Below are 25,545 nucleotides of genomic sequence, written 5' to 3'. Positions count from 1 at the left end.
CAAGCCGCTTTTTTTATGTTTTACCTTTTCAATACCGGACCGGTGTTTCTTACCTAGTTAAGATTAGTTGAAGCCGCTAGACGCATCCGAAAATATAATACTGGAATAATGATGTTCCGGTAATGTACTGGTTTTCCGTAAAGGCCAGACTTTCCCTTATCGCTGTGCTTATGATGATATCCGCTGGAGAGCAACTTCAACTTCAACAACTCTCCAATTCATCTCTGATGCATTGCTCCTTTCTATTCTTCTCCCCGCCTTTATTATTCACATTTAATTTACATCTACACACCTTATACTGGTCCTCACGAGACCTTTCTAGGGCGCCTTCGATGACTGCGCTCCACTCTTCACCATGATACTCCGGTTACAGAGTCTTGCTATTCTACTTGCTCTCCTTTCGGCAGTCAATGGCCTTCAGCCGTCAGATATTCCCTCAGATACGCCGCTTTCATCTCTTATCTCTACTGCTAAATCATATCTCAAAAATGGTGCCCCTCAAGATGCTCTACCCTATTTCGATGTCGCGATTTCTCGAGACCCCACAAACTATCTGACAATCTTCCAACGCGGAGCCACCTACCTTTCTCTTGGGAAAAATGCGAAGGCATTACTGGATTTCAATGACGTATTGAAAATCAAGCCAGACTTTGAGGGTGCTTTGATACAGCGAGCGCGCATTAAGATGAAGTCGGCAGATTGGGATGCCGCAAAGAGAGATCTGGCAGCTGCGGGGAAGAATACTGCCGCTGAAATTGGGGAGCTCAATGAAGCCCGAGAAGCATCGCGCTTGGCTGAGGCTGCAGATAAGAAAGGCGACTGGGATACCTGCGTATTGCAATCCGGAGTTGCTATTATGAAGGCGAGTCAGTCGTTGCCACTACGACAGTTGCGGGCACGCTGCCGTTTTGAACGGGGAGACATCCAAGAAGGTATAAATGACCTAGCGCACGTTTTGCAAATGGCTCCTGGCTCAGTAGAGCCTCATCTAAAAATGTCTTCGATGCTTTTCTACTCGCTAGCGGACACGGAGCGGGGCATCACCCAAGTTCGGAAATGCCTCCATTCAGATCCCGACTCCAAAGCGTGTAGTCGCCTATTTAAAAAGGAAAAGAAAATTGCAAAACAACTGGCTAGCCTCGAGAGTCTTCGTGAAGGACGGAAGCTCAGCAAGGTTGCTGAGATCTTGGTCGGGAACAAGGAGGATGCAGGTCTTCTCGAAGAGATAAAGGATGATGTGAGGGCGAGTCGCGAAGCTGGCCATATTCATCCGAAAGCACCGGATGCACTCTATACCAATTTACTCGAGAAGACTTGCGAAACATATAGACAGGTTCGGGCTACTACCCAGACTCCGCCCAATTCAAAAAGATCATGGAACTAACATGACATCCATTGAGCAGATGAAGATGAAGAAGAAAGCGCAATCATATTGCACAGAAGCCTTGAAACTGATCCCCAATTCTCTCCACGGCCTCCTTTCCAAAGCAGAAGCCCAGATTGACACGGATGACTTTGAAGCCGCCATCCAAACCCTCAAGTTTGCGCGAGAGCACCACGACAATTCCCAAGATATCCAATCCCTCTACCAAAAAGCACACACCCTCCTCAAACGCTCGAAACAAAAGGACTACTACAAGGTTCTCGGCGTCGACCGCGACGCAGACGATAGGACTATCAAGCGAGCTTATCGCAAGATGACCAAACAATTCCATCCTGATAAAGCGATGTCACAGGGCGTCTCCAAAGAGGATGCGGAGAAGAAGATGGCCGCCATTAACGAGGCGTATGAAGTTCTTTCAGACCCTGAGTTGCGCGCCCGTTTCGATCGTGGCGATGACCCTAATAGCCAAGAGGGCCAGGGCAACCCGTTCCAGGGCAGTCCGTTCGGACATCATGGTGGTCATGGGCAACAATTCTTTTTCCAGCAGGGAGGCGGTGGCCCGCATTTTAAGTTCTCGGGCGGAGGCTTCAATTTCCCTGGAGGATTTCCGTTTGGTTAACATATATCCATTTTCTTCTTTTATGTTGGTTTCGTACTTTGCATTCCTCTACTTTGTCATTGTTTTTAATAGCATGTCATTTTGTTTCCGCTTTCCTCTTCCGCTCGTGTTTTACCTCCTATCTTTCCGGTCATTACAACAGGCAGCCTCGATACACTCCTCCGAAGAAGATTTTCAAGACCAATGAGCAGCAACCTCACATGTCACCATCAAGTCTTCCTTTTTAGTGACCAAATTTCTCGTCTTAACATGACGTACTGTACATAGGATATAGATTGTTTTTGTTTTTTTAATTTCCTTTCCTTGGAATTAGGGAAGGGCGTTTTGTCAAACTACAAACTACAGCAGACAAAATACAAGGGTATGGCTCTGAATTACAGCTGCCTGCGTAACGTAGATTTATGACAATTTCCCTTTGGAGCTCTACTAGTCCAACAGCCCCTTTTCTCATTGTGTTCCTCATTGTGAGTGAAAACGTTGGATTCGGCCGACTTCTCGGAAATGAAGAAATGAACGTTTGGAAATCAAGGTTTTCTTGTGTTGAAAAGCTAGGTAATTATTATTTATTGTTATTAATACATCGTACACGAAGCAAATTTTTGCAGGCTAACTAACTCTTTTATCACGTTCTCGCTCTGGGCCAGCCAAATCCCAAGTACATGCGCTGGGTTTCCCTTTTCCACACCTTCGTCCTGGGAGTAGCAAACAATAGCAAGAAAAACAACGGAAAATGAAACAATTGCCCATCACCTTCAATTTGGATTAATAATACGAAATGAATGAAAGAAGAAAGAGAACCCACAGAAAAAGCAGAGCCTAAGGGCGAAACTTGAAACTGAATTATCCATCTCTCACATCGCAAGCAACCATCACACCCTCTCCTTTGGCGCATCCGTCAATGGCACATAACTAACTCCAAATATCTTCTCCTTTACCACAGTCCCATCTTCCTTCTTATCCACGACCCACACATGCTGAGTGCCTCCCAGGCCAAATGACCTCACTCCATTTTCTCCACCAGCCTCGACAGGAATAAACATGCGGCCAGGCGCTCGCAGCTGCTCAATCAGGGTGGGATGCATCAACTCTGCTGCCGCACCGACATGGATGGCATCATATGGCCCGCCCTCTGGATATCCTAGCCTTCCATCACCAAGGACGAAACGAGCTTTGCCAGATTCGAGCAGCTGGCGGCCCGAGTCAGATTTGGCCATGTTGGTATTGCACATGTCGACTAGGCTTTTGATGTGATCGATGCCGATGACAGTGCCCTTGGACGAGGTAAGGCCATTGTCTGTGATGAGGTTGGAGAAGACATGGGTTAGATAACCTGATCCCGAACCGATGTCTAGCACGCGAGAATCTGGGTTCAGATAAGGGAGGAGTAACTCGCAAGCGTGCACGTGCATGTGTGGAGCGGAGATTGTGGCTGCGTGACCGATTGCTTGTGGGGAGTCCTCATATGGGTTCGAAGGACAGTAGTTGGCGCGGTCGACCTGGGTTTTATTAAGTTAAAGTTTATTATTCTTAGTTTCGTGAGAGCTGTGAAGGTGCAGAGTGGTTAGAAGAAAAGGGAGAGCCCGTTGACACGGCGTTTCGAGGTGCTGCCAATGGACAAACAATCGGCAAGAAGAACAGGATCCATCCATTACTTACAGCAAGCATTGCATTCTTTACCCTCTCATGCTTAATAAGACCATTCTTAAACAGGTTATTGATCAACTGGGAATTTGACTTTCCCGAACTCTGCCAGGCCATATTGATATATCTTTTGATTAAGTGGTTCGTAGTAGCGTGATTTATGATTGCGAACGGTTCTGCTCGTTGAAAGTAGGAGAAGACGTCGTCAGTGAGGGAAGAAATTTGTCGGCTTAGATGGATCTGATGGAAAACGGTTCCGTAGAGATCTGAAATTAGGCCTATGCAGAGAGCAAGGAGGATGTAAATATCGCGGCGAGACACCTTGAGAGAAGTCCTGGTAGAGCGTGGTTTACCTGGAAAGCTCCTTAAAGGCGGGGTTGATGGTGAAGATGAAGATAACGATAACAAGAAGCACTAGCAGAGAGCTTTTAGCTTGACAACAAGCATCCACCGCAAAGAGGTGTACAGCTGTGGCATAGAATGTGACGCTGTGATGCTGTGATGTTGAGATGTTGCGGTCTTGAGTTTGTTATGAGATTGGTTGTCCCAGCTGGTCTTGATCTTTCCTGGTAGGTGCAACAATGACGTCGAACCTACCTGAAACTTGAAGCTTCCAACCCAATGTCTTTGTCAGCAAACAAACATCCAATAATTAGTTTATACCTTAGTTTAGCTATAGATAGTCCATGCTAACCTCGGAAGAGAAAGAATTTGCAAGGAAACGAGTAAACGAATAGTTAGCGCAAAAATGCTTCAATTTAAAATGACATGTTGGTGTAGTCACATTGGACTGAAGAAGAGTACTCTGAAATGACAGTAGCCACCCCCCCCCCCCCCCCGGCGGGGCGCGCCTCCTTAACGCCAGAATCCAAAAAAAAAAAAAAAAAAAGAGTTATATATGCAACATTTCACACAAGGTGCATTTCATCAGCTGGTTCAAGCGTCTCCTCCCGCTGTTGTTGCTCTTCTGCCACCTGCGTCTCAGTCTTATCACCGTCTTTCTTGTCCCCAATGTTTTCCCAGGCCAAATCCTCCGCTTCTGGATGAGTGAAGAATTCATGCCGTAAGGCCTCTTTGGCCGTAGGGCGTTTGCTTGGATTTAATTCCAGGAGCAGGGAAAGGAAACGGGTAGCCTGCTTTTCGCTCTCCGTGAGCTGCTCCACGCAGCTGGACCACAGTACTATCTTTTCCCAGGAATATCCCTTCTCACCAATGGTGGGCAGGTTCGTTTCGAAGACTTGTCCATGCAATGCGGCTGCGGCCTTCATGCGGCGTGACCCAAATATGCTTGCAATCTCAATCATGGCATCTACATCATCTGCGGAATTGAAGAAGGGGAAACGCCGACCGAGGAGAGTCAATAAGATAACTCCAGCGGACCAGATGTCGATTTTGGTTGTTTGCGACGTGCATTTGAACAGCACTTCTGGTGCACGGAAACCCCTTGTTCCCGCACGGTTCGCACGTCGTGAAGGCCGCGAGTCGTTTTTTGGATATCCTGTAGACAGCGTATTCGAATGGATATTCGTTTGTAACCACATGGCGCGATATCTACTTGCTGTGGAATTCTGGGCGCAGTGGCAGAGTTCCCCTCCAAGGTATTCGCGCTATTTGATAATCGGGCATTTAGTTCCACCCAAGTATTTCCGGTTGTAGGGGAATGAGGGCAGGGAGGGGTGGGAATCTAGGAAGTAGCTTACCTCTGCTAGGCCGAAGTCAACAAGCACACCTCGTCGAAGTTTTGGGTTATATAAGAAGTTGCTGTAGCGTTGTAAGCTATGATTGAACTAGTGGTATGTTTAAGGGGCAAAGAACTGACGTGGGTTTGATATCTCGGTGGATGATATCGGCTTTATGAACTGCATGGAGGGCGGTAAAGAGAGAACGGAAGTAGTGCCTCATATCGGAGACAAGGAACGTGCGATATTGGACCCGGAAGTCGGTATGAGGGAAGTACGGAAGTACTGCCACGACTTGGTCTTGGTGTCGGAACGCGGTGATGAGAGGACAGACAGAACGACTGCCGCGGAGGTCATTCAGCAGCTCAAGTTCATTTTGGATTCTGCTGGGGCTACTTGTAACATATATCTTTTTCAACGCTACATAAGGAATCCTTGATTTATTACCCTTCCGTTTGGATTTAGATGGGCCTCTATCAGATGGCTGCAGATCGTTGCCTCTCTCATGATCCCGATCATAGGACTTGTATTCCCAGTCCCAGTCGTTCTCATATTCATCATAATAAAGATCTTCAGCTTTATAGACGGTGGAAAATGTGCCTTTATTGAACAGTTAGTACGTGAAGGGAAACATTAAACGCCTAATAATTAATAGTGGGCTCATATATCGGCCAATTGAACGAACCTTCTCCAATGCGATTGATTAATCGATATCTGCTAGAAATACCCTTAAATGTGCTCTCGAGTTTCCTCATGTCTTCCGCTACAGACTCATCCACTTCTTCTGGCTCACTTTCTTCTGACAGTTCCTGGCCCTCGCTTTCAACGCTATGGGAGCCTTCATCCGTGGGGCCAACTCTTTCACCGGTATCTGTGTCAAAGGAACAACGGCCTTCTTCTTCTTCTCCCTCTTCGGAAATGTTGAGTACTTCAACGGGGGAGAAAGATTCCGCAGTATAATTAGTGGTGGTCATATTGAGGCGTGAGTGATAGAGTTCGAGAAATGGCCTGAGCTGCCCTCAAAGCCACTGGAGGCTTAGGTTTGACCACTTCAGTAAAACAGCAGAAGTATTTAACTGATGCCCTTTTATGATTTGTTATTAGAACGTATTAAAGGATATCCCAATGTGTTCACGGGTGGCTGCGATTTATAACAGCTTGATCCGGGCAAATAAATTCTCACAATCGCGACACCCGTCGCGTCTCTAACACTGATACCGTTTTTCTTGTTCAATGTTGGAAGAAGGCCGAGGAGTAAAAGTGGCATGTAGTATATCTCAGTTGGGAAATGGTTGTAAAGTATTACACGTATTTTCGGTCCCGCAACAACAAGCGCGCAGTTGCCGCGCACCAGAGCCAATATAGATCATTCCTGCACCAAAATAGAAGAAAATAGCCAAACAAATGCTATTCCACAGTTATGCCTTTCGGAGGCCTACACCTCAATTAGATTCTCATCGCCTTACCCCAAACAATAGAATTGGCTTTACAGGAGTGCACTACTACTCAACATACAGGGGTAACTACATGTACCACCATTACGGCACACTAACCATGCCGGGAAGAAAACAGCGCCGCCTGGGTTATCCCAAAAAGGAAAAAGCCAAACAAAACATCACCGTTAACCGCCACGGTCGTCTTGGACTTCAGCCATATCACGGTCAACACCAGGAACAGGAACTGGAACAGGGCCAGGAGCTTTCCCCTTCACCATCATCTGTATTTTCTATATCCCGTAATTCCCCCCGGTTCCATCCTGTGCGTACAACGCCCTTTATATGGTCTGATGAAACCATGGATTTCGATATCAATGAATCTCTTAAATATTATTTGAGCGACCCCGCCTCTGTTCCCACCCCGGAAGCAGACCCGGAGCTGCTGGACTGCGAAAATGACCCCGAATCGCTAACCAGTCCCCTGATAAATGCGGTGCTGAACCCCATAGTCGACGCTGTAGCCGAGAACCCAGAAGGCCTGGCAAGAAGCAGCTTCTTCGACTCGTTGCAATTTCTCCTCAAGTGTGCCCCAACTCCTGTACTCTCTCAACAGCAAAGTTTCCACCAGCTAGAACCAAAATCTGAACTATTTAAACTATCTAGATTCTCTTCCCTACTCCCGACAAAGTCTCTCAGCAAGATTCTGGATCTTGTTGTCTCGGGTCTTGCGGTCGAAGCCGATATTAGCCACCATGACATCGAGTCCGATGAAACTGATGCCGTTCAGCATCACAAACGACTTTTGGAAATGTACGCATTCCTGCTACACTGGACATTGTCTGTAGTAGAGACAAAACTGGCAGAAAAGCCCGCTATAGCGGCCCCCGCGCGGCGCGGAACCGGAAAATCAAGACCAAAGCCTGCCACAAACGATGAGCACTGGGACTCTTCCGCTCAAATCCAGATTGCCATGGATGTCATGTGTAAAGTATTGAAGCTAAAACTTGGGAAGATATTCATGACCACCTCCGATCGTGACACGTTTGTGAGCCTGTTTACCAAGACAATATACTTGATTTTAGAAAGCGAGCAACGAGTGAAGAGCATGTCAATTCGAATGCATGCATTTAAAGTCCTATGCATTGCTGTTAAGCATCATGGTCATGCTTTTGGTATGATCTAGTTTTGCCGACTTCTCTGCTTCCTTATCTCATCTAACCAGCACATTAGGAGCGCAAACCTCAATTGTCCAAAGCCTCACATATTTTGAGCACCTTTCAGAGCCCATGGCGGAGTTTCTACATATCCTCGCGGAACAGTACGATTATCCGCAGTTGTCAGATGAAATACTAAGGTATATGACGAATAATTCACTAGCTTAAAAAAATCAATTGTTACTTATGAATTTTAATAGGGAACTTGGAAACAAGGAATTCAATTCAAACGACACTAAAGGCCCAAAATCAGTGTCTGCATTCATTATTAGACTTTCAGAACTTGCACCGAGACTGATCATTAAGCAAATGACTCTTTTGGCAAAACAACTTGATAGCGAGGTGATTCACCACCTGTGTTCTTTTGGATTCGCAAACGTATCAAATGGCTGACGTTGATTTAGGCTTATACGCTGCGATGCGCTGTAATCGAAGTGTGCGGGAACCTGATATCAGATTTAAGCAAGCAGGAAGAAAGAGGTGACAACTATACAACGCAAATCAACTCTTTCTTTGACGTGCTAGAGGAACGATTTTTAGACATCAATCCATACTGCCGATGCCGTGCCATTCAGGTTTATATGAAACTTGCCGAACTAGATCAAAAATTCCCGAAACGGCGACAAATGGCAGCAGAGCTCGCAGCTAGAAGTCTCGAAGACAAGAGCAGTAATGTTCGCAGGAATGCAATTAAATTGCTCGGCAAATTGGTCTCTACCCACCCGTTCAGTGTCATGCACGGCGGTCAGCTCTCGTTTAAGGAATGGGATGCAAGACTCCAGGCTGTAGAGGCGGAATTAAATTCGCTAAGGCCTCCCCCCGAGACACCTGGTCTAGGCGAGGATGTGGATGCCACCAACATCGACAGTGAACTGCTTGACGATGCTACGCAGATGCCCGACGAGTCTCCTTCGAAGGCTCCTAGATTGACCGAGGAACAGAAACAAGAGGCTATGAGGAAGGCCGCAGAGGAGGCAGCAACATCTGAACTGCTCACAAGGCTCCAGCTGACGAGAAAATATTACCTTGAAGCAATTCGATTTATCGAAGTCCTTCACCATGCTTCCCAGATCGTTTCACAGTTATTGTCGTCTCGAAATAAGAGCGAAGTGATCGAAGCAATGGACTTCTTTGTTATGATTGACGCCTACAAAGTTGAGACTGCCCGTGCTGGTATTCGACGAATGCTCCGCCTAATATGGACTAAAGGAAATAGTGACGAGGGAAAGGGAGTTCAAAGCCATTTGATTGACTGCTACAAAGGCTTATTTTTTGACGCCCCAGACTCCTTCAGTTCTAATGATGCCGCCAACTATATCGCCCGGAACATGATCAGTCTCACTTTTGGCGCCACGCCAGCTGAACTCACTTCTCTAGAACAACTGCTCAGTACAATGATGAAAATTGGTCATATTTCGGATCTAGTTATTGCCAAATTATGGCAGGTGTACAGCGTCCAAAAGAAAGAAATCTCGAAGACTCAAAGGAGAGGGGCAATTATAGTTCTTGGAATGATTGCCCTAGCCGACCCTGAGGTTGTGGTGCGAGAGATAGAAGCAATGCTTCGTGTCGGCTTGGGAAGCCTTGGGAGGGCAGACCTTGTACTTGCCAAATACACCTGCATCGCGTTGAAAAGAATGAAGCCCGGTCGGCAAGCAAAGTCCAAGGATGTCGTCTCTCCTAAACTGTCGAATGACCACGCAGTACTCAGCAAACTGGCTGCTATGATCGAGATTGACTCGGATAGCAAGGAGTGGTATGGTGTTGCGGAACATGCGATTGGAGCAATATATGCGCTCTCGAAACACCCCGATGTGCTTTGCTCCGAAATCCTTCGCCGGAAAACGAAGTTCGTATTCCAGCCACACATGCGACCCCGTTCATCCCAGGATAATACCAGTATGGCTTCAGGCGGCTTGGAGGAGCCCCAAACCCCTAGACGGAAAACGAGCTCTGTTCCGCTGTCACAATTACTTTTTATAGTCGGTCACATCGCTATCAAACAAATAGTCCATCTCGAACTTTGCGAACTTGATTTCAAACGTCGAAAAGCCGAACAGGAAAAGAACAGAAGTACAGACCCAGCCCCCCAAAAACCGAATCAGCCGTCCGAGGATGATGAGCTTGATCTTATTGGCGGTACTACAGAAGACGACTTTACAGAGGCAATGGCTCATATTCGTGAACGTGAGCTCCTATATGGGCCGACGTCATTGCTCACCAATTTCGGCCCACTAGTTGCTGAGATTTGCGCTAATAATAATACATACCCTGATCGCAATCTCCAGTCTGCTGCAACTCTGTGCATGGCCAAACTTATGTGCGTATCCGGTGAATATTGCGAGAAGAACCTGCCTCTTCTCATCACCATAATGGAGCGATCGGAAGACCCAATCGTTCGAAGCAACGCTGTCATTGCTCTCGGCGACATGGCCGTTTGCTTTAACCACCTCATCGATGAGAACACCGATTTCCTCTATCGACGGCTCAATGACAGTGACGTTTCAGTCAAACGGACTTGTTTAATGACTCTAACATTCCTCATCCTTGCTGGCCAAGTGAAAGTCAAAGGCCAGCTGGGCGAGATGGCAAAATGCCTCGAGGATGATGATAAACGTATTGCTGATCTGGCGCGGATGTTCTTCACCGAGCTGGCCTCGAAGGATAATGCAGTCTACAATCACTTCGTGGATATGTTTAGCTTGTTGAGTACGGAGAAGGGCTTGGAGGAGGATGCACTGCGGAGAATTATCAAATTTCTGGCTGGGTTTGTAGAGAAGGTATGGTCTTCCACCCATCAACTAGTGATTCGACTGCCGTGCGCCTTTGTATTGACTTTATTCCTAGGATAAACATGCTAAGCAGCTGGCCGAGAAGCTTGCGGCCAGATTAGCCCGGTGTGAAAGTGAAAGGCAATGGAATGATGTTGTCTATGCCCTGTCACTCCTGGCGCACAAAAATGAGGAAATCACCAAGACCGTCACGGCCGGCTTTAGGGTTGTCAAGTCGAATGCCTGAGTTGGGTGTTTTCGGTTTCAGGATGGGTGTTCTTATAACCTTTCGCTTTTGATTTGTATGTATCAGCGTTGTTTTGTTGGGAGAGGCTTCAATAGGACCTAGGGTCCAGCTTGTGTGTAGCAATTGGCGTCTGAAAGCATAGGGAGGTTTTTACTTGATTGCAGATTGGCATGGGTTGGTGGGATGAATGTATGAAAGGGTGACTTGACATTGACTGGGCTCATGCTGGATAAATTCGTGTTCTTATTTCCTACTTGGTCAATAATAATGCAGGTCTATAATGGCGAATTGTTCATAATGGTATCTTTCCAAGGTTGTTATGTCCTTCCCTAACCTCACTTTTCGCAGACTGCTGCTTTTATCCAATGCAAGTTACCTTGGAAGGAAAGGACTCGAGCGGCGAAATATTCACTAACCAAAGGATAATTTCCGAGCCACGTTGCATATTCTCATGACATATAGCCACTATGAAGGAGACAGACTAGAGTTGGATAGCAAAGGAGGAAGAGTACAGAGAGTAAAGGGCATAGTGTGTAAGCAAGGAATACATGTTTCTGATATTTCAAGTAAGAAAAGTGCACGTGGTAGGGAATGGATAAAATGACGCGGACATACACAAGTAGTCTATCAAGTGGAAATATATGAAAATGGTGACTTCTATATCAAGCTTGCTAGAGATAAAGAAACTTCGGGGGAAACGTTCCCTCCTAGGTTGGAAACCTTTTTCGGGGAAAAGATGGCGCGAGGATGAGGAAATGAAACCAAGCAAGATAGAGAGTAGCATTAGCAATAGGAAAAGGGAATGGAGGGAATGAAGGGAATCTAAAGCAAAGGACATGCACTGATACGTATGTGATGATGCATTCACGAATATTAGTGGTAAAAAAAAAGGCAAAAAGTTAACTGAAAAAATAGTAAAAAAATAAAAAGAAAAAGAAAAAGAAAAAGAAAAGAAAGGGCTTCTGAAATCCTGCTACTCTTTCGACTCAAATCAACTTCTACAACCCTCATTCGATCTGTAGTCTGTACAGTGCCGGTGTAATGCAACGTGCAATGAATGTAGCAAACCAGACCAATAAACCCCAGACGAAGCAAAATGGCGCCTAACACCTATCCATGCCATAGTACTAAATACTCCCGGCCGTATCTCCATTCCCAGTTGGCCCAATCCACTCAAGCATGAAATTTCCCTCGTGCAAACCCTTAAGCAGCCTCTCCCCATCCGCCGTAAGTTCGGGCTTCCCCGACGATGCAACGGGTACGGTAAAAAAGCGCGGCTTCCACTCCTCATTCCTCTCCTTTCTTGCAGAAGCCAGCTGTCTCTGCTTCTCCTCCAACTCTTGCTTCAACTTCGTTGCAAGGCTATACTGCTTCTCACCAATGGCAGCGGTAACGCGAGACCAAAACTTGCGCGATTCGTTGGGTAGCTGTTGGTCATCTGGTGGTATGAGTTTTGAGACTGGAAAGAGGGGAGCGATGTCGATAAGGAGGTGTTTCTCTCTGTCCTTGTCTTTCTCTTTACCCCCATCCGTGTCTTTCCCTTTGCGCGCATTGCATATATTGGATTCCGTGGGGGTTAGGGTATAATAGATCTTCTCATGCCAGCAACCTTCAATGCGGGCCAGCACATCCGACTCAGGTACGTCCTTAATTTTAAATTGGTTATCATTCTCCGGATCATAGCGGAAGATGATACCAACAACCCTATTCTGTGCTTTACCTATCCAGCCTTCATCAAGGTACTGTAGGATGGCTTTTATGCGTGTCTCCGCGCAGGTAATGAAGCATGTGTCTGAAACTGTGATGGAAAGTGAGCCGCGCAGCAGGCCGCCCAAGTGTGCCGCTGGATGCGTGAGTTGGTATTCTTCATTGCCCCGGTCCCGCAGGGTTATGAATATACCTAGGTTATGCTGTCCAGGGGTCACGCGGATGCTGGTCCCAGTGAACTTGGCGCTAATCTGATCAAAGCCGCGGGCAGTGATGCCCCGCTGGGGGCAGTCGACATAGAAGGCGGAGACCGGTGGGTGGTGCGAGGTTTGTTCGGTTAAGTAAGATATTTTCACTCGCTCTGAACCGCCACTGATAGCTGCCGAAGTGGTGGAGGCGGCGGAGGTGTGAGCGGTGGTGGCGATCGGGTTTTCAGTATCTTCTATTTCCCAGTTACACTGAAAATGTGATTAGCACTATTTAATCTTCCGGAAGGTGGAATCAAGAGGGTTTAAACAAAATTGTCGAAATGCGCACCCGGAAAAATTCGCCCAAAGCTGAGTTATACGGTTTGCAGGGCTTTCCTTTGATATATTTCTATGGCTCACTTTCAGAAGGGGCCTTCCCAGCGGAAAGATCGTAGCGCTTAACTTCCATTAGGACGACTCACGAGATCCTTTGTAAACCAAAACCGCAGGACTTCCAGCATCCGGCCGAGATGGTCGTCAGATTTTCCAATGCTACAGTAGCCAGTTAGCTTCCAGCTTCATATCTTTGAAGCAGTTCCGGAGCCCGAACCTAACAAATGTTTCCGGTCTATCCAAGTAATTCCAATATTCTTTTTTTATAAATAGGCCAAGCGGCCAAGCGGTCAGTCAGTTGGGCATGTTCTGGAGCTGGCAAAAAGGGGGACAGGAGCAGGGTTCTCGAAAAAGACAAAAAATATATCCAAGAGACCTAGAAAAGTGTCTAGCGCACCTAGATTCGGAGTTGGCTCGAGGAGTTGGGCTGGGAGAGAGAAACGAACGGTCGCGATATCCGAGACACCGATGAACCTGTTTGCATTTTTCAAAAACGAGAAGTATATCCAATCAGCCCATCTGACTTGTCAATAGATTGTCTTGGGAAATCATTCTTGTGGGATCAACTATCCGCTGTTCTCTTCTGAGCTTCTGGTTCCGCTTGCAGTTCTGGCTCGACACCACGCAAAATTGCTCATAACAGCTCCAACTTACTGTCTCAGGATCCCTAAGAACGTCTTTAACTTTGACGAATCATCTGGAGCTTTCTCGGGAACGGCGGAAGCAATGGTGTTAGCCGTCGTGGTGGTGGTGCCAAGTGACGCTACTACTCCGTCGTCGAGGTTGTTTGACATGGCGGAGCCAAGAGAGGACCGGGGTTTTAGGGTGTCGAACACGGAGGAGGCACCCGAGAACGAGGATGCCATGAAGTGTACTACAGGTCGATTGTTGGTGAGATCTCTTCCGCGGAAGACGAGGAGAAACCAGTCAGGGTAGTTAGTAGTTAAGTTACCTGATGCTTGTAACCAAGGTGAGATCACCGGCAAAGCATCATCATCATAGCCGGGCCGGGCGCTGCTTCGGGGTTAGCGCCGGCTGACTCATCCACACCCAAACCTTTCGACCGCCTTGTTCCCAGGAAGCAGAAAACTTGACCTGACACTTTGTAGATAGATCTATCAATACAACCTTCAACTATTCTACAACCAGTTAACTAGTTACCTTTCAACAGTTGTCACTCATTTGTATTTCCTATGTTCTTATGTTATCTTGGCGCGGTCTCAACACTTGGCCTGTATTTAACATCATGCAAGGACTCATCATAAGCTCTGCTTGCATATGAGTATAATGGAAGAAGAAGAATAAGAATAATATGTGATGGAGGCTCTCAACGGGTTGTTGATTCCTTATTTATTATTTTTGAGCAAAAGATTGAACACGACTTCAACAATTGGCGTATGAGGGTACTTCTATTTCCATTTTATCCTCTTAAGGTACGAGCAATCTATAAAACGCACCCGATCCATCGCTAGACTTGCAGCAGCTACGATTAATATTTGTACTGGGCAGATTTCAACGTGGGTATGGCTTTTGAACTATCCTACGGAATTGCCTGAATAACCCCCCCTCTTTGGACGAAGGATTTTACAGAAGATACAACTATTAAATGAAAGAGGTAAAAATGACGACGGTGGGAAAACGTGCAGTCTGTCCACTCTTACTATTGCTAGGATCGATTACATACATGCACAGAGCGATTTGGAAACGAAAACGAAACAGGGACGTGAGAAAAGCAAACACAAAAGCATATAATGAAACAATTTCAGCAACCAACTACTGAACATTTCCGGCCGTCGAATATAGCGCGCATTACATTGGATGTGTCGCGAAAGCCAGCCGGTCGCTTCTGTCCCCATAATGGCCGAATGATGCGGCCGGGACAGTAGCAAGTTTGCGTATCAGATAAGGGATTGAGCAAAGCTTCTTCGTACTCCCTACGACGAAGAAGTATTCGTTTCCACTTTTTCCAGGTTTCAGCAGCTTTCTTGTTTTCTCCTGCTTTTGCCAAGTGTTGGAACATCTCACGTCGGGCATAGCCATGGTCAGTTCTGCTTGCGGAAATGTTTCGAGGGAAAGCACAATACTGACAGGTCGATCCTCAGTCTTTTGAAAGTCGGCATATTTCCCTCGATATTTCTCTTCATGCTTCTCAGCTTCCTTGTTGTGATAACTCGACCGTGGAGTCCTTAGTCGAGGGGAGCTGCTCGGCTATAGACATCTGAAATATCGAAAGACCTCCTGTTAGAGTATGGTATCTTCTACAGGAATCACTGGTTGGACAGTCAGCCTCACCTTTGCGGGTAGGAGTGGAAGTATCTGGATATAAGACAAATAATTGGGTCACGGTGAGACGGCTCTTTGATAGAGCTACTGGGTTGCTGCGTTGGAAGTAGCACGCTATTCAAAATTTCAGATTATGCATACGACGCAAGTCTCAAAGATGGCAGTCAACCATGGAGAAGAGGGCCCAATGGTATGATATTATTGGGAAACATTGATACCGCTATTCCAATCAATGGTCCTTGAACAGGAAAACTTGAGACTTCAGCGGTCTTTAAGCGCCAGGAGCGAAACAATCAACGCCGGGTTGAATGGCCGATGCTCATCACCCAAGCAATAATTTCCGCCGGCTCGCGCATGCAGACAAGTGCATGCGGAGAAAAATGCAAAGCCCTGTCATTAATGAGGCTTATTTATATTGAGCTTACATTGGGTATGCTAAAAGTTCTCGACATTCAAAAATTCTTGGAACCTTGTCGGCCAATGAAAATTGAATTTGGAGAGAAAATATCTCATAGATTCTGTTTTTAGTAAAAGGCTTGTCAGGTTCTGACGGCAATGCAACTTTTAGATTTATTAGCTATGAGATTAAAGCGCTGTTAGAGATTTAGTCAGCTCTTTTAAGTATGATGCTTTCTGCAACGAAGATAAAAGTTATTTCTGCTATGTTCGATTTGAGTAATAGCATCAGGCAAAGGGGTAGAGCTTCTCTCATTTTCAGTAATAAGTCTCTGTGCTGCATTGCAGATATAATCTCTATATATTTTATAATGATTTTGCCGACAGATAGCACAGCATATGTTCCAATTAAATCGCAATCATGTCTTTTAAGGCGCTTCACCAAAATCATAATGCCCAGTTTCCGTAGCATGTATGGTAGCCCCCCTCTCGCCCACAAACCGGCCTCCGCAGGTATTACATTGAATCCGAAACGACGCAGTGTCCGTATAATAGTGCCTACCCTGCAGGATCTTGCATAGCGCCAGAGCCCGTTCCAAGATAATAGGGTCCTCTGAATCGAATATCTTCGTGTCGAATTCTGGTGGCGCATATGCATGCGTATACGGCTCATCGGACGGGGAGAGCGCGATGACGTCGTAGTGGATGCCCGAATACACCACGATGCACCTTGTCGGCGGGCCCTCGTTGAAGCGATCAACGCGTAGCGACTGTACATCTATGGAACAGATTTCGATGTCAAAGCGTTTGCTCAGGATGCTTAATTCGATCCCGCCGCCCCACGAGTCCTCCGTCTGGATCCATCGGCAGTAGTCATCTGGGGCTTTTTCTAGTACCGCTGCTGAATACACATCTGGCTGTTCTTGGATTGTTTGCGCAACTACCGACCGCAGCTCGGTCATTGCGTCCATTGCGCCCATCACTGCGCTGCTAACCGCTCGGAATAGACAGGAATTATCATCGGGCATTATGCGGAGGACAACCGTACCACCGTGTTCCGGCGATGGGATCTCGGGAGGGTCATTTTCAACGGCGGTGTTGCCCTTGCGGGACAGTGATAGCGGTTTCGAGATATTTCTCGCTGCTGGCTGAATTTTCTGCGCGGCTCTATTCGAATCTATCTGACAAGCAGTGTTCGTCATAACAGATTGTTGCTGCTGTTGCTGGCCCGAACTGACTGAAGTGCCCGTCGTAGATCCCCCCTTCTTGCTAATAATGAGCTGCTCTCCACTAAGATTCGTTCCAATTTCGGTGATGGACCGAGCGGGGTCCAGCTGGGAGAGGTCGAGCGGCTTAGGAGGGTAGCCGTACTTGATATCATACGATGTCAATGCTGTTTTCTCGCTGATCTGGGCCTGTAGGTCATGGATGGTGGCGCTTTCATCAAGGGAAATTGTAGACTGGCCTCCAGGGCCACGTATGCGAATCTTCATCGTTTGGATCAAAGAGAATTAAGTTATGATAGCGCTTTAGGAAATATCTGAGAACGAGAACGCCCTTAAATAGGGATATGTAATATAAATATGTATCCTATTAAACAACAACCTTGGGAAACTTCGTAGTTACCCGGACTCCGCGGCTTCAATAATATAGAATTATAATGATCCACCCGTAGACGGAGACGGGGTCAGTACAATGAAATTAGAGAGTGACTTCCGGATGTCTCAGTGAGCGCAGTAGGTAGCTTAAGTGGGAGACACAGAAAAAAGAGCCTGTCGTGGCAATGGAGTGAAGGAAACGAACAAAGAGAGAGGCCTTGCTTCGGTTTCCTGATGTCCCGCAATAGCGCGGCGGGACCTGGCGCTTGGCGCTTGGCGCTTGGCGTCTGTCGCCTATAGTTACTTTGTCACGGCTGAAGCTATGCTATAGCGGAAGAACATTTATCCTCCGATTAGTATTCTTTCTGGGCTGGACAGGAGCATCACTGTCACCAACAAGGAGATACCACGCACGCGTTGCTAGCTGTGATGCTCGATTGCGGTACTTCCTACTCCTCCAGCGATTATACCACCCGCTTTCTACAATTCACGTCTCCCTTGCACTCAGCCAAAATTGATTGATCGTCACTTCTCGCCATGACAGAGGAGAGCGCCGGACCAGAGCTTCAGCCCGCCTCTACCTCCGCCTCCACCCCGGTCCCCGCGCCTGAGACTAGGACTGGAACTGAGACTGAAACCCAGCAGGGCGGTAGTCTCATCCAGCAACTCTCAGAACAGGCCAACCAACCCACCGAGCAGCCGGAACAACCGCCACAACCTTCTCAAACCCCCGAGCTTCCTGAGACACCACAACCGTCGAAGGCAACGCCAGAAGATTCTAAACAAAATGAAGGCAGTAACCCTGAGAACCGGGTAACCGATGAACAATGGAGAGCTATGTTCGATATTGTCCTAGCGATCTATGACTATCGCGAACCGGAGTATGATATGCGCCCGCTCCGTTCCTATCATGGTTTTAGTCGTCGAATACTAAACTAAAAATATTAAATAGTGGATACGACCCCTCGCGCCTTTTCCATCGCAGCGTCAACAAACGTAATGTCCCGGACTACTACGATGTCATCAAAGAACCTATGGCACTGAGCGTACTAAAGCAAAAAATCAAGAATAAATCCTACACTGATTTTGCCGAGTTTGTAAGAGATTGTGCATTGGTAAGTATTCTGTGCCATGACTTCCCGTCTACTTTTACTGCTAGAGTTCCAGGAACAGACTGTCCTTATATTCCGGCGCGCTTTCTATCTAGATTCCCCACAACGCGCAGACATATAATCGCCCTAAATCCCAAGCATACGAAGATGCGCTAGTCATCAAGGTTTGTCACTTCATTATACCCAACTATCTGTGCATAAACATTGAGTATTAGCAAAAGTCTAATAATGTGTTTTCTTTACAAAAAATTAGGATGTGTTTATTTCTGAGTTCGGCAAACTCGTCGAGCAAGGGATAATTTCTTCAGAGACAGCCGAATTTCCAGACCTGGGAGAAATCCCCGACGCAGACCCTCTTCCAGTCGAGGAAGATGAGGAGGAAGAAGAGGATGAGGACGAGGAAGATGATGAGGCTGAGGATTCAGATGATGAAGCCGGCCGCCGCAGACGGAAACGACCAACACGTGGATCCTCCAAACGAGAAAGTGGTGCTAAAGATGACCCAAACAAAATTAACGACCCCGAGCTACGAAAAAAGCGTGGTCGCCCGCCTCGCGTTGATACGCCGATGGAAGCGCGAATCAAGGCTGTTTTGAAGGGGATACGCAAGTTCAAGGATTCCTCGGGCCAGCTAAAGGTTCGCCATTTCGAGCGGTTACCTGACAAGGCTGCCTATCCTGATTATTTCTCGGAGATCAAGGACCCCATGGCGATCGATCTCATTAAAAGGAAATCTAAGAGGAAGAAGTACAATTCGGTTGACCACTTTATGAAGGATATGGACCTCATGTTTAACAACGCCAAGGCGTATAACCAGGTGGATAGCCAAATATACAGGGATGCTGCTGCTTTGCAGTCGGAGGCACGTAAGTTAGCTGACCAGGAGAAGAAAAAGCCGGACAGCGAGTATCTGATGGAGGATGGACGACTGCCTTTGCCTAATGGTATCTTACATAAGGGCGAACTTTGGAAGGTTGGGGACTGGGTCCATATTCAAAACCCGAACGATGTAACAAAGCCGATAGTTGCCCAGATTTACCGAACGTGGCAAGATGCGGAGGGTCAGAAATGGGTTAATGCCTGCTGGTACTACCGTCCTGAACAGACAGTTCACCAGTATGAGAAGCACTTTTACCCTAACGAAGTCGTGAAAACTGGCCAATACCGAGATCACCGAATCGGGGAAGTTGTTGATCGATGTTTCGTCATGTTCTTCACCCGTTACAACCGTGGGAGGCCACGAGGGCTGGCGCCAGACAAACAAGTTTATGTTTGTGAAGCACGATACAATGAGGAGAAACATAAACTCAACAAGATCAAGACCTGGGCTAGTTGTCTGCCAGACGAAGTTAGAGAAAAGGATTACGAGATGGATCTTTTCGACGCGCCTCGGAAGATCAAAAAGATACCTAGCCCGATAAAGCACTTGCTCAAGGAGGATGCGAAGGAAACAGATGATGTACCTAAACCGACTTGGGGTGCAGAGAATGCGCCACCGATTGTGGGTGCAGTACACCGCCGACCAAGAGAGGAGAACGTAAGCCATCACTTTACATCTTTCTCACGTATCAGCCGTACGTAAGTAAACAGCAACATTGACTGACACATATTTCTATAATTTAGGAATCCCCACCTCCAGAGCCCACCCCATCACCGCCTCCACAACTTCCTGCGCCCCCGGTCGCACCCGTCGCACCCCAGCGTCAAATATCTATAAATCGTGCTCCGACCCGCCAGAGTATGGACAGCACAGGCGATTACCGCATGAGCGCCAGTCCCTTACCCTCCCTACCCTCTCGCTCACCCGGCCAACCAACTCCCCATGCCCCGCCAGCCGCCCTGAGTCCCCAACCGCCCATCACACTAACGCGCATGCAACAACCATTCCCCCCTCAATCTGCAGCCCCAACAGCTGCCGCCCCGGTCTACCCGGCAGGCAACCTTAATCACCGCCCAGGACCCCCGTTTGCAACCCAGGCCCCACAATCCACCCCAATCTACCAACAACCCCTGCCACCACAACCCTACTCAGCCCCGCACAACTTCCCTTCATACCAAGCCAGCCGCTATCATCCCCATCCCCAGCCCATCCCTCAACCCCACTTCCAGCAACAATCACAACTACTACCCCAGCCGCAATCTCAGCCGCATCCCGTCATCCCAGCCAACGTTTACAACCCAAACGCACCCCGACCAGTTGAAACGTTCATATTAAGCGATAATGCCAACGCGGCTATCCCGGAAGAAATCCGACGACAATTTCACTGCGATGAGAAAGGGCGCGTACTATTTTTCACGACCCCACCGCTAGACGTCGTCCCGCCAGCGGAGCAGACGGGGTTAGGACATTCACTGCGCTATCTGGCAGCGAAGAAGGAGAGGGCGAAGCTCATTGAGAAGAGGAGGGCGGAGAGGGAGAAAATGGAGCAGGAGAGAGAAGCAAAGCGGTTGAAGATGACCACCTCCACAACCACTACCGGTACCGACGCATGTAGTACTGATAATAACGAAAGCCTCGCGACAGCCGATTGGAAAACGCTCTCCGAGCTCGCGCTAATGGCAACTGTTGCGCAAATGAAGCAGGCTGATCGGGATTGGTATCGAATGCGTTACGGAGAGGAGGATGTTATGAAGATTAAAGAGGCAGATGATGAGAGGTATATGAGCATCTTGAAGGAGAAAGCGAAGGCGGATGCGGCGACGGGGAAGTTAGATATTGAGGAGCCTGTAAGCGTAGTGCCCATAGTTAGTCTTAGGGCTGGAGGGGGTGGTTTAGACGTTTAGACGTGTGATTTATGATGTCAGCTCTCTCTTTGAAAGGGAAGGGCTCTCGTATGTGTACGATGTCATATGGTTCTTGTCTTAGTGATTTCGCACCCCGGTTGTTTTATCTTTCTGACTGTATTTCTTCTATTTGTATCTTTTTATTATTTGAATTTTCTAAACTTCCGGCTATTTGGCTTTTAGCTGGGCTTCGGCTTTGGAGCGGGGGGCTTATTTTCTTATTCTTGTATAACATATCTAGGTAGATAAGGAAATAGAAATGGAAACCAAGATTGAAAGTTAACGAATAGGAATTTAGCTTCTAGGGTTAAGTTGAAGCATAGTGTAACCTGTATAGGGTTGCCTACCCCCCATCCCACCGCTTCTTCAAGTTACCAATTCGTTTCCTTCTCTGAATGATAATGGAAAACATGAAGATGAAAATCTCAACACAGGGAAGAGGGCTTCGCATTAGTTTGATGAATCTATGAATATATATCACTTGAACAGCTGAATGGCCAGGGGATTGATGGTGCCTAAAATATTGAGTGTTGAGAATAACAACTAAACACATACATGTACATGTACATCAATGCAGAGCTCAATGTGTGCATGTATGTGCATGTATGTCTGTAAATAAAGACAACATGCAGAGAGAGGTTTCGCGAATAAATACTCAGGGAGGTTCAGGGGTGCTCAGGGGCATGTGGTGAATGAATATATATGGCGAGACATATTGTGAGATAAAGGGTATAAAGTTGAAAGAAAGGGAGTTTGTATGGGAGTGTAAGAGAGAGCTCTTCTGCGAAGACATGACTCCTGGTCAATCTTGAATGTAGCTTCCGTTTTTCTGACCCATTTTTCCAATTTTTTCTTCCAGTTTTAGATACAATGGGGAATGAAATGGCAGTAGAATAGGAGTAAAGGCTTGAGATAGATAAGTGTGATATAATATATAGAAAAACGACAAATGGTAAGAGAAACAAGGAAAGGAAATCAAGCGGAAGTGAAGGAGGGAGGCAGATGTGGATATATATATAAAACAAACTTTCAAGAATGAGAACAGTTTGAAATTATAAATATTGAATGGGAAAACAGCGAAGGTTAGAATAATAATAATGATGATAATAATAAGATATATAAGATATATAAAAGACCAGGAAACAAAAATCAAGACGAGAATGAGGTGTGTGATAAATTAAGAAAGGAAACATAAGATGGAACCCAATTTTTTTTTTTTTTTTTTTTTTTTTACGCCCGCCCCCCACCATAGAGCGACTCCATTTCCTTTAGAAGTGTCTTCCCTTTCGCACCACCACTCTCCTTTTGACCCTGTATTGCCGTCGCGGTGGCCGTGTTCTCCTTTTGCTGCCGTTGTGACTGGACTCCTGTTCCACCAGGCGCCGTTGAGGCATCATCCGTCGCCTTAGTCGTCGAAGGCTTATTATTGATATTACCACTATTATTCCCACCGGTGGCGCTGGTATTACTATCATTGTTGTTATTATTAGTATTAGTATTCGAACTCCAAACGACGCTATTCCGCTTATTATTTTCCTCTTCTTCCATGGAAAACACAAGATCGCTTTGTTCTTCGTCGATCCTGCTCGTGCTGATGGGGGAAGAAACGGTGCGGTCGAGACGCCCAGAGCCAGCGCCAAAGCCGCTGCCACCAACACCAGCTGAAGAGCCATGCCGGGCTGAGCTGGGATGTAGTGAAGTGCTGCTGAGTTGTTGCGAGATCATGGACATGGAAGGTTGGCGGGAAGGGCTGGCGATGAAGGGAGAGACGTCTCCAGAGCTGGGACGGCTGCCGATGGGGCGTAGATTGGGATTTGGGCTCGCGGCGTGGAAATTCAGAGAGGATTCGCGAAGCGGAGAACCAACGTGTCCTAGGCCGACGGCCTGTCCTTCCTCCTCCTTCCTCTGTCGCTGTTTGGCGAATATTGCACCGAATCGTGATGGACTGGATGCTAGTGGCGACCCCACTTTGCTGGACCCTGTTCCGGGCATGCCCAGGCCACTGAAATCCCTGCTGCTGCTGCTGTTGTCCTGCTCCGTCCGTGACAGTCGTCTCATCCTCTCCTGCGGGGTCAGCACGTCGTCATGGAGGTTTGTCGGTAGGTAGTCCTCTTCCAGAGTGAAGCTATCATCCCAGTCACTCAAGGCGGTTGGGCGCGGGAGACTTGCTGAGAGGATCTTGGGTCTTGCCACACGTCGCGAATGCATCAGTCGGGGGGCCGATCCCTCGTCATGGAAGACGGGTGGCGAGGAGCCGAGGTTTGATGGCTTCCGCGAATCCAATCCAAATGCAGTATCGTGAAGATTGCGAACGATGTCTGAAGGGGGACCCGCCCGCTGAGAAGGGGGAGAGGATAGATCGAGGCCGAATTTGGAGGGAAGAGAAGCTGCCACAGGGCCATGTCGCGCCATGTATGATATCCCCTGGCTATCAAAAGAGGCGGGCAGAGGTGCATCGAGAGCTGTACGGCCAATTGGCGACATTGGGAGTCTCGGTTCTTCGATGGGGGAGCCGTACTTGGAACCTGTATCAGACACGAGGCCTGCATCTATTGTTGGGATACCACCATCGTATTGACCAGGTCCTTGCTGTGGTTGGCCATATATCTCTTCCTGGCCCGGGTACGGGTAGGAGTATCGCGAGGGGTGACCATTTACCCGTTGTTGTTGAGAGAGTAGGGAATTTGCAAGGGCTGAGTCTTGGGTGTGGTAGGGGGTAGGGTTGACACGGCCACCTAGATTGAGATGGCCGCCACTCATTCCCATAGGTAGGTTTGGTCTGTTAACGCGCCGCCCGTCGGGCAGGATATGCGCTAGTGCGCACTTTGCACCAAATTTGCAGTTTCCCTATATTCCACGCATTAGAATTTTTTTGTTATTTTTTTATCTTGCACTGTACAAAGCAGATAGGCGCATAGGTGGAAATACCTTTGTGAAATATTTGCATGGGGCGGAATCAACGGTGGAATCTGTAGAGTGGAGGAAAGGACAGGCGGGGCCAGCTTGACAGGCTCCTTGCCGGAAGAATTTGCAAGGGACATGTTTCGTATCTGAGTGCGAGATGCATTAGCCAGGCCATAAATGCTAAAACCAACAATAGAATATGGGAAAAAGGGAATGATATAGGGCGAAATGTACTCTTGCTGGTTGCACTCGGAGGACTGCGGGCTAGGTCGAAAGGCGGGAGACCTGACATATTGCGGACATGGCCGTTATGCATATGTGCTGGAGGACCCGACGGTACGGGTAGTGGGACTTGGTTTCGTAGGTCGTTTGCCATTCGAGACTGCGACGGGCGAGGAGGAGGAGCGCCGCCGTCTGGGGGGTGAGATAGCGGGTATAGTAGCTGGTCTCGTGGGTGGGGATGTAGAGGTTGTTTTTGTTGTTGTTGTTGTTGTTGTTGTTGTTGTTGCGGCGGTTGCTGATGCTGATGCTGATGCTGATGCTGCTGAGGGTGCTGCTGCATGGCACTTCGGATGGGGCGGAGAATGAGGACGAGCTGCAGAAGACCAGCGGTAGGCAGGAGGGAAGAGGAGGCTGCAGTCGTGGGGGTCGAAATAGGAGTTGGACGGTGAAGTGGCAGACGAAGGCGAAAAAGCGAGAAAACGGCGAAAGGTTTTCTCTCTCTTTTTTTGGGGGGTGTTTTGGAGGCAGAGATTTATTGCTTAGGCTTTGCCCAAGGTTTGGGTTGGAGATTGGCGATGGTGGGGTACATATATTATTTAACTTATAAGTTAACTTCGTTAGGCTGTGGATGGCCAACGCAAACGCCCCCAGCTGTGTGTAAGACACCCGTAGAGCGTCTTAGAGCAGACAGAGATGGATGGAGAAGGGAATTCATTCCCGTATGCAGAACGGAAGAGCAGCAGAGATATAACTACTCAAATGATGCTGCGCTGGTTGTTGCGCTATTTGAGGACGTGGAATTGAGCTTTTACTGTAACTATTGAACTACATAACTACAATTAACTTATTTAACCAACAGTACGCAGCGTACTCGGTAAATACGGAGGATATATGTAGGCACGGCGAGATGCATCTTCATACAAACCGCACAATCCAGTCATCCCTCCGCCACGAGTACAGTCCATCT

The 25,545-nt window shown here is 47.5% G+C and overlaps 7 protein-coding genes across 9 annotated transcripts; 3 read left to right on the top strand and 4 right to left on the bottom strand.

The window, feature by feature from the left end:
• The first annotated feature begins 24 nt into the window (after positions 1-24).
• BDBG_08993 lies at positions 25-3,866 on the top strand. 2 transcript variants are annotated; one of them, XM_031723824.1, is made up of 3 exons: positions 25-1,333; positions 1,404-2,555; positions 2,648-3,750. In XM_031723824.1, exons 1-2 carry the CDS (start codon positions 356-358, stop codon positions 2,001-2,003), a joined length of 1,578 nt encoding a protein of 525 aa, XP_031581160.1. In that variant the 5' UTR covers positions 25-355; the 3' UTR covers positions 2,004-2,555; positions 2,648-3,750. The 2 variants fall into 2 exon arrangements, with proteins under 2 accessions (XP_031581160.1, XP_002620698.1); XM_002620652.2 differs by having other exon boundaries at positions 1,404-3,866.
• BDBG_08992 lies at positions 2,235-4,237 on the bottom strand. Of its 2 annotated transcripts, XM_031723823.1 has the most exons (3): positions 3,998-4,228; positions 3,660-3,922; positions 2,235-3,499 (listed from the first exon to the last, which is right to left on the bottom strand). In XM_031723823.1, exons 2-3 carry the CDS (start codon positions 3,759-3,761, stop codon positions 2,873-2,875), a joined length of 729 nt encoding a protein of 242 aa, XP_031581159.1. In that variant the 5' UTR covers positions 3,762-3,922; positions 3,998-4,228; the 3' UTR covers positions 2,235-2,872. The 2 variants fall into 2 exon arrangements, with proteins under 2 accessions (XP_031581159.1, XP_002620697.1); XM_002620651.2 differs by having other exon boundaries at positions 3,660-4,237.
• Positions 4,238-4,272: 35 nt separating this feature from the next.
• On the bottom strand, positions 4,273-6,570 carry BDBG_08991 (CDC7 protein kinase). Its single transcript, XM_031723822.1, has 4 exons — positions 6,009-6,570; positions 5,464-5,923; positions 5,345-5,405; positions 4,273-5,251 (listed from the first exon to the last, which is right to left on the bottom strand). The coding sequence occupies exons 1-4, from the start codon at positions 6,295-6,297 to the stop codon at positions 4,553-4,555; spliced, it is 1,509 nt and encodes a 502-aa protein (XP_031581158.1). The 5' UTR covers positions 6,298-6,570; the 3' UTR covers positions 4,273-4,552.
• Positions 6,571-6,701: 131 nt separating this feature from the next.
• On the top strand, positions 6,702-11,937 carry BDBG_08990 (condensin complex subunit 1). Its single transcript, XM_031723821.1, has 6 exons — positions 6,702-7,341; positions 7,423-7,931; positions 7,990-8,113; positions 8,174-8,315; positions 8,378-10,753; positions 10,821-11,937. The coding sequence occupies exons 1-6, from the start codon at positions 6,728-6,730 to the stop codon at positions 10,989-10,991; spliced, it is 3,936 nt and encodes a 1,311-aa protein (XP_031581157.1). The 5' UTR covers positions 6,702-6,727; the 3' UTR covers positions 10,992-11,937.
• A 181-nt stretch (positions 11,938-12,118) lies between these two features.
• On the bottom strand, positions 12,119-17,451 carry BDBG_17926 (uncharacterized protein; the record flags this gene model as incomplete). Its single annotated transcript, XM_031725544.1, has 9 exons — positions 12,119-13,156; positions 13,369-13,438; positions 13,497-13,536; positions 13,677-13,753; positions 13,934-14,293; positions 15,093-15,479; positions 15,572-15,676; positions 15,988-16,123; positions 16,521-17,451. 9 exons carry the CDS (start codon positions 17,449-17,451, stop codon positions 12,119-12,121), a joined length of 3,144 nt encoding a protein of 1,047 aa, XP_031581156.1.
• Positions 17,452-17,918: 467 nt separating this feature from the next.
• BDBG_08987 (RSC complex subunit) lies at positions 17,919-21,786 on the top strand. The gene is made up of 5 exons (XM_031723820.1): positions 17,919-18,437; positions 18,509-18,671; positions 18,764-18,832; positions 18,922-20,205; positions 20,292-21,786. Exons 1-5 carry the CDS (start codon positions 18,094-18,096, stop codon positions 21,450-21,452), a joined length of 3,021 nt encoding a protein of 1,006 aa, XP_031581155.1. The 5' UTR covers positions 17,919-18,093; the 3' UTR covers positions 21,453-21,786.
• BDBG_08986 (spindle poison sensitivity protein Scp3) lies at positions 21,785-25,388 on the bottom strand. Its single transcript, XM_002620645.2, has 3 exons — positions 24,591-25,388; positions 24,381-24,502; positions 21,785-24,299 (listed from the first exon to the last, which is right to left on the bottom strand). Exons 1-3 carry the CDS (start codon positions 24,916-24,918, stop codon positions 22,683-22,685), a joined length of 2,067 nt encoding a protein of 688 aa, XP_002620691.2. The 5' UTR covers positions 24,919-25,388; the 3' UTR covers positions 21,785-22,682.
• Between the last annotated feature and the right edge of the window lie 157 nt (positions 25,389-25,545).

The sequence above is a fragment of the Blastomyces gilchristii genome (genome assembly GCF_000003855.2).
Source record: "Blastomyces gilchristii SLH14081 genomic scaffold supercont1.32, whole genome shotgun sequence".
Lineage (NCBI taxonomy): Eukaryota > Fungi > Ascomycota > Eurotiomycetes > Onygenales > Ajellomycetaceae > Blastomyces > Blastomyces gilchristii.
Note: the sequence above shows the minus strand (reverse complement) of the source record. Positions and strands in the feature narration are given on the sequence as shown.

Coding starts and splice junctions, on each gene's coding strand:
- BDBG_08990 (XM_031723821.1), top strand. CDS start 6,728: ATGCTATTCCACAGTTATGCCTTTCGGAGGCCTACACCTCAATTAGAT. Junction 8,316..8,377: donor CAAAACAACTTGATAGCGAG/GTGATTCACCAC, acceptor ACGTTGATTTAG/GCTTATACGCTGCGATGCGC. Junction 10,754..10,820: donor TGGCTGGGTTTGTAGAGAAG/GTATGGTCTTCC, acceptor CTTTATTCCTAG/GATAAACATGCTAAGCAGCT.
- BDBG_08992 (XM_002620651.2), bottom strand. CDS start 3,761: ATGGCCTGGCAGAGTTCGGGAAAGTCAAATTCCCAGTTGATCAATAAC. Junction 3,500..3,659: donor TAAAGAATGCAATGCTTGCT/GTAAGTAATGGA, acceptor AATAAAACCCAG/GTCGACCGCGCCAACTACTG.
- BDBG_08986 (XM_002620645.2), bottom strand. CDS start 24,918: ATGCAGCAGCACCCTCAGCAGCATCAGCATCAGCATCAGCATCAGCAA. Junction 24,503..24,590: donor TCCGAGTGCAACCAGCAAGA/GTACATTTCGCC, acceptor TCTCGCACTCAG/ATACGAAACATGTCCCTTGC. Junction 24,300..24,380: donor CATGCAAATATTTCACAAAG/GTATTTCCACCT, acceptor CGTGGAATATAG/GGAAACTGCAAATTTGGTGC.
- BDBG_08991 (XM_031723822.1), bottom strand. CDS start 6,297: ATGACCACCACTAATTATACTGCGGAATCTTTCTCCCCCGTTGAAGTA. Junction 5,924..6,008: donor AATCAATCGCATTGGAGAAG/GTTCGTTCAATT, acceptor TGTTCAATAAAG/GCACATTTTCCACCGTCTAT. Junction 5,406..5,463: donor CACCGAGATATCAAACCCAC/GTCAGTTCTTTG, acceptor ACAACGCTACAG/CAACTTCTTATATAACCCAA.
- BDBG_08987 (XM_031723820.1), top strand. CDS start 18,094: ATGACAGAGGAGAGCGCCGGACCAGAGCTTCAGCCCGCCTCTACCTCC. Junction 18,672..18,763: donor TTGTAAGAGATTGTGCATTG/GTAAGTATTCTG, acceptor CTTTCTATCTAG/ATTCCCCACAACGCGCAGAC. Junction 20,206..20,291: donor GCCGACCAAGAGAGGAGAAC/GTAAGCCATCAC, acceptor TCTATAATTTAG/GAATCCCCACCTCCAGAGCC.
- BDBG_08993 (XM_002620652.2), top strand. CDS start 356: ATGATACTCCGGTTACAGAGTCTTGCTATTCTACTTGCTCTCCTTTCG. Junction 1,334..1,403: donor CTTGCGAAACATATAGACAG/GTTCGGGCTACT, acceptor TCCATTGAGCAG/ATGAAGATGAAGAAGAAAGC.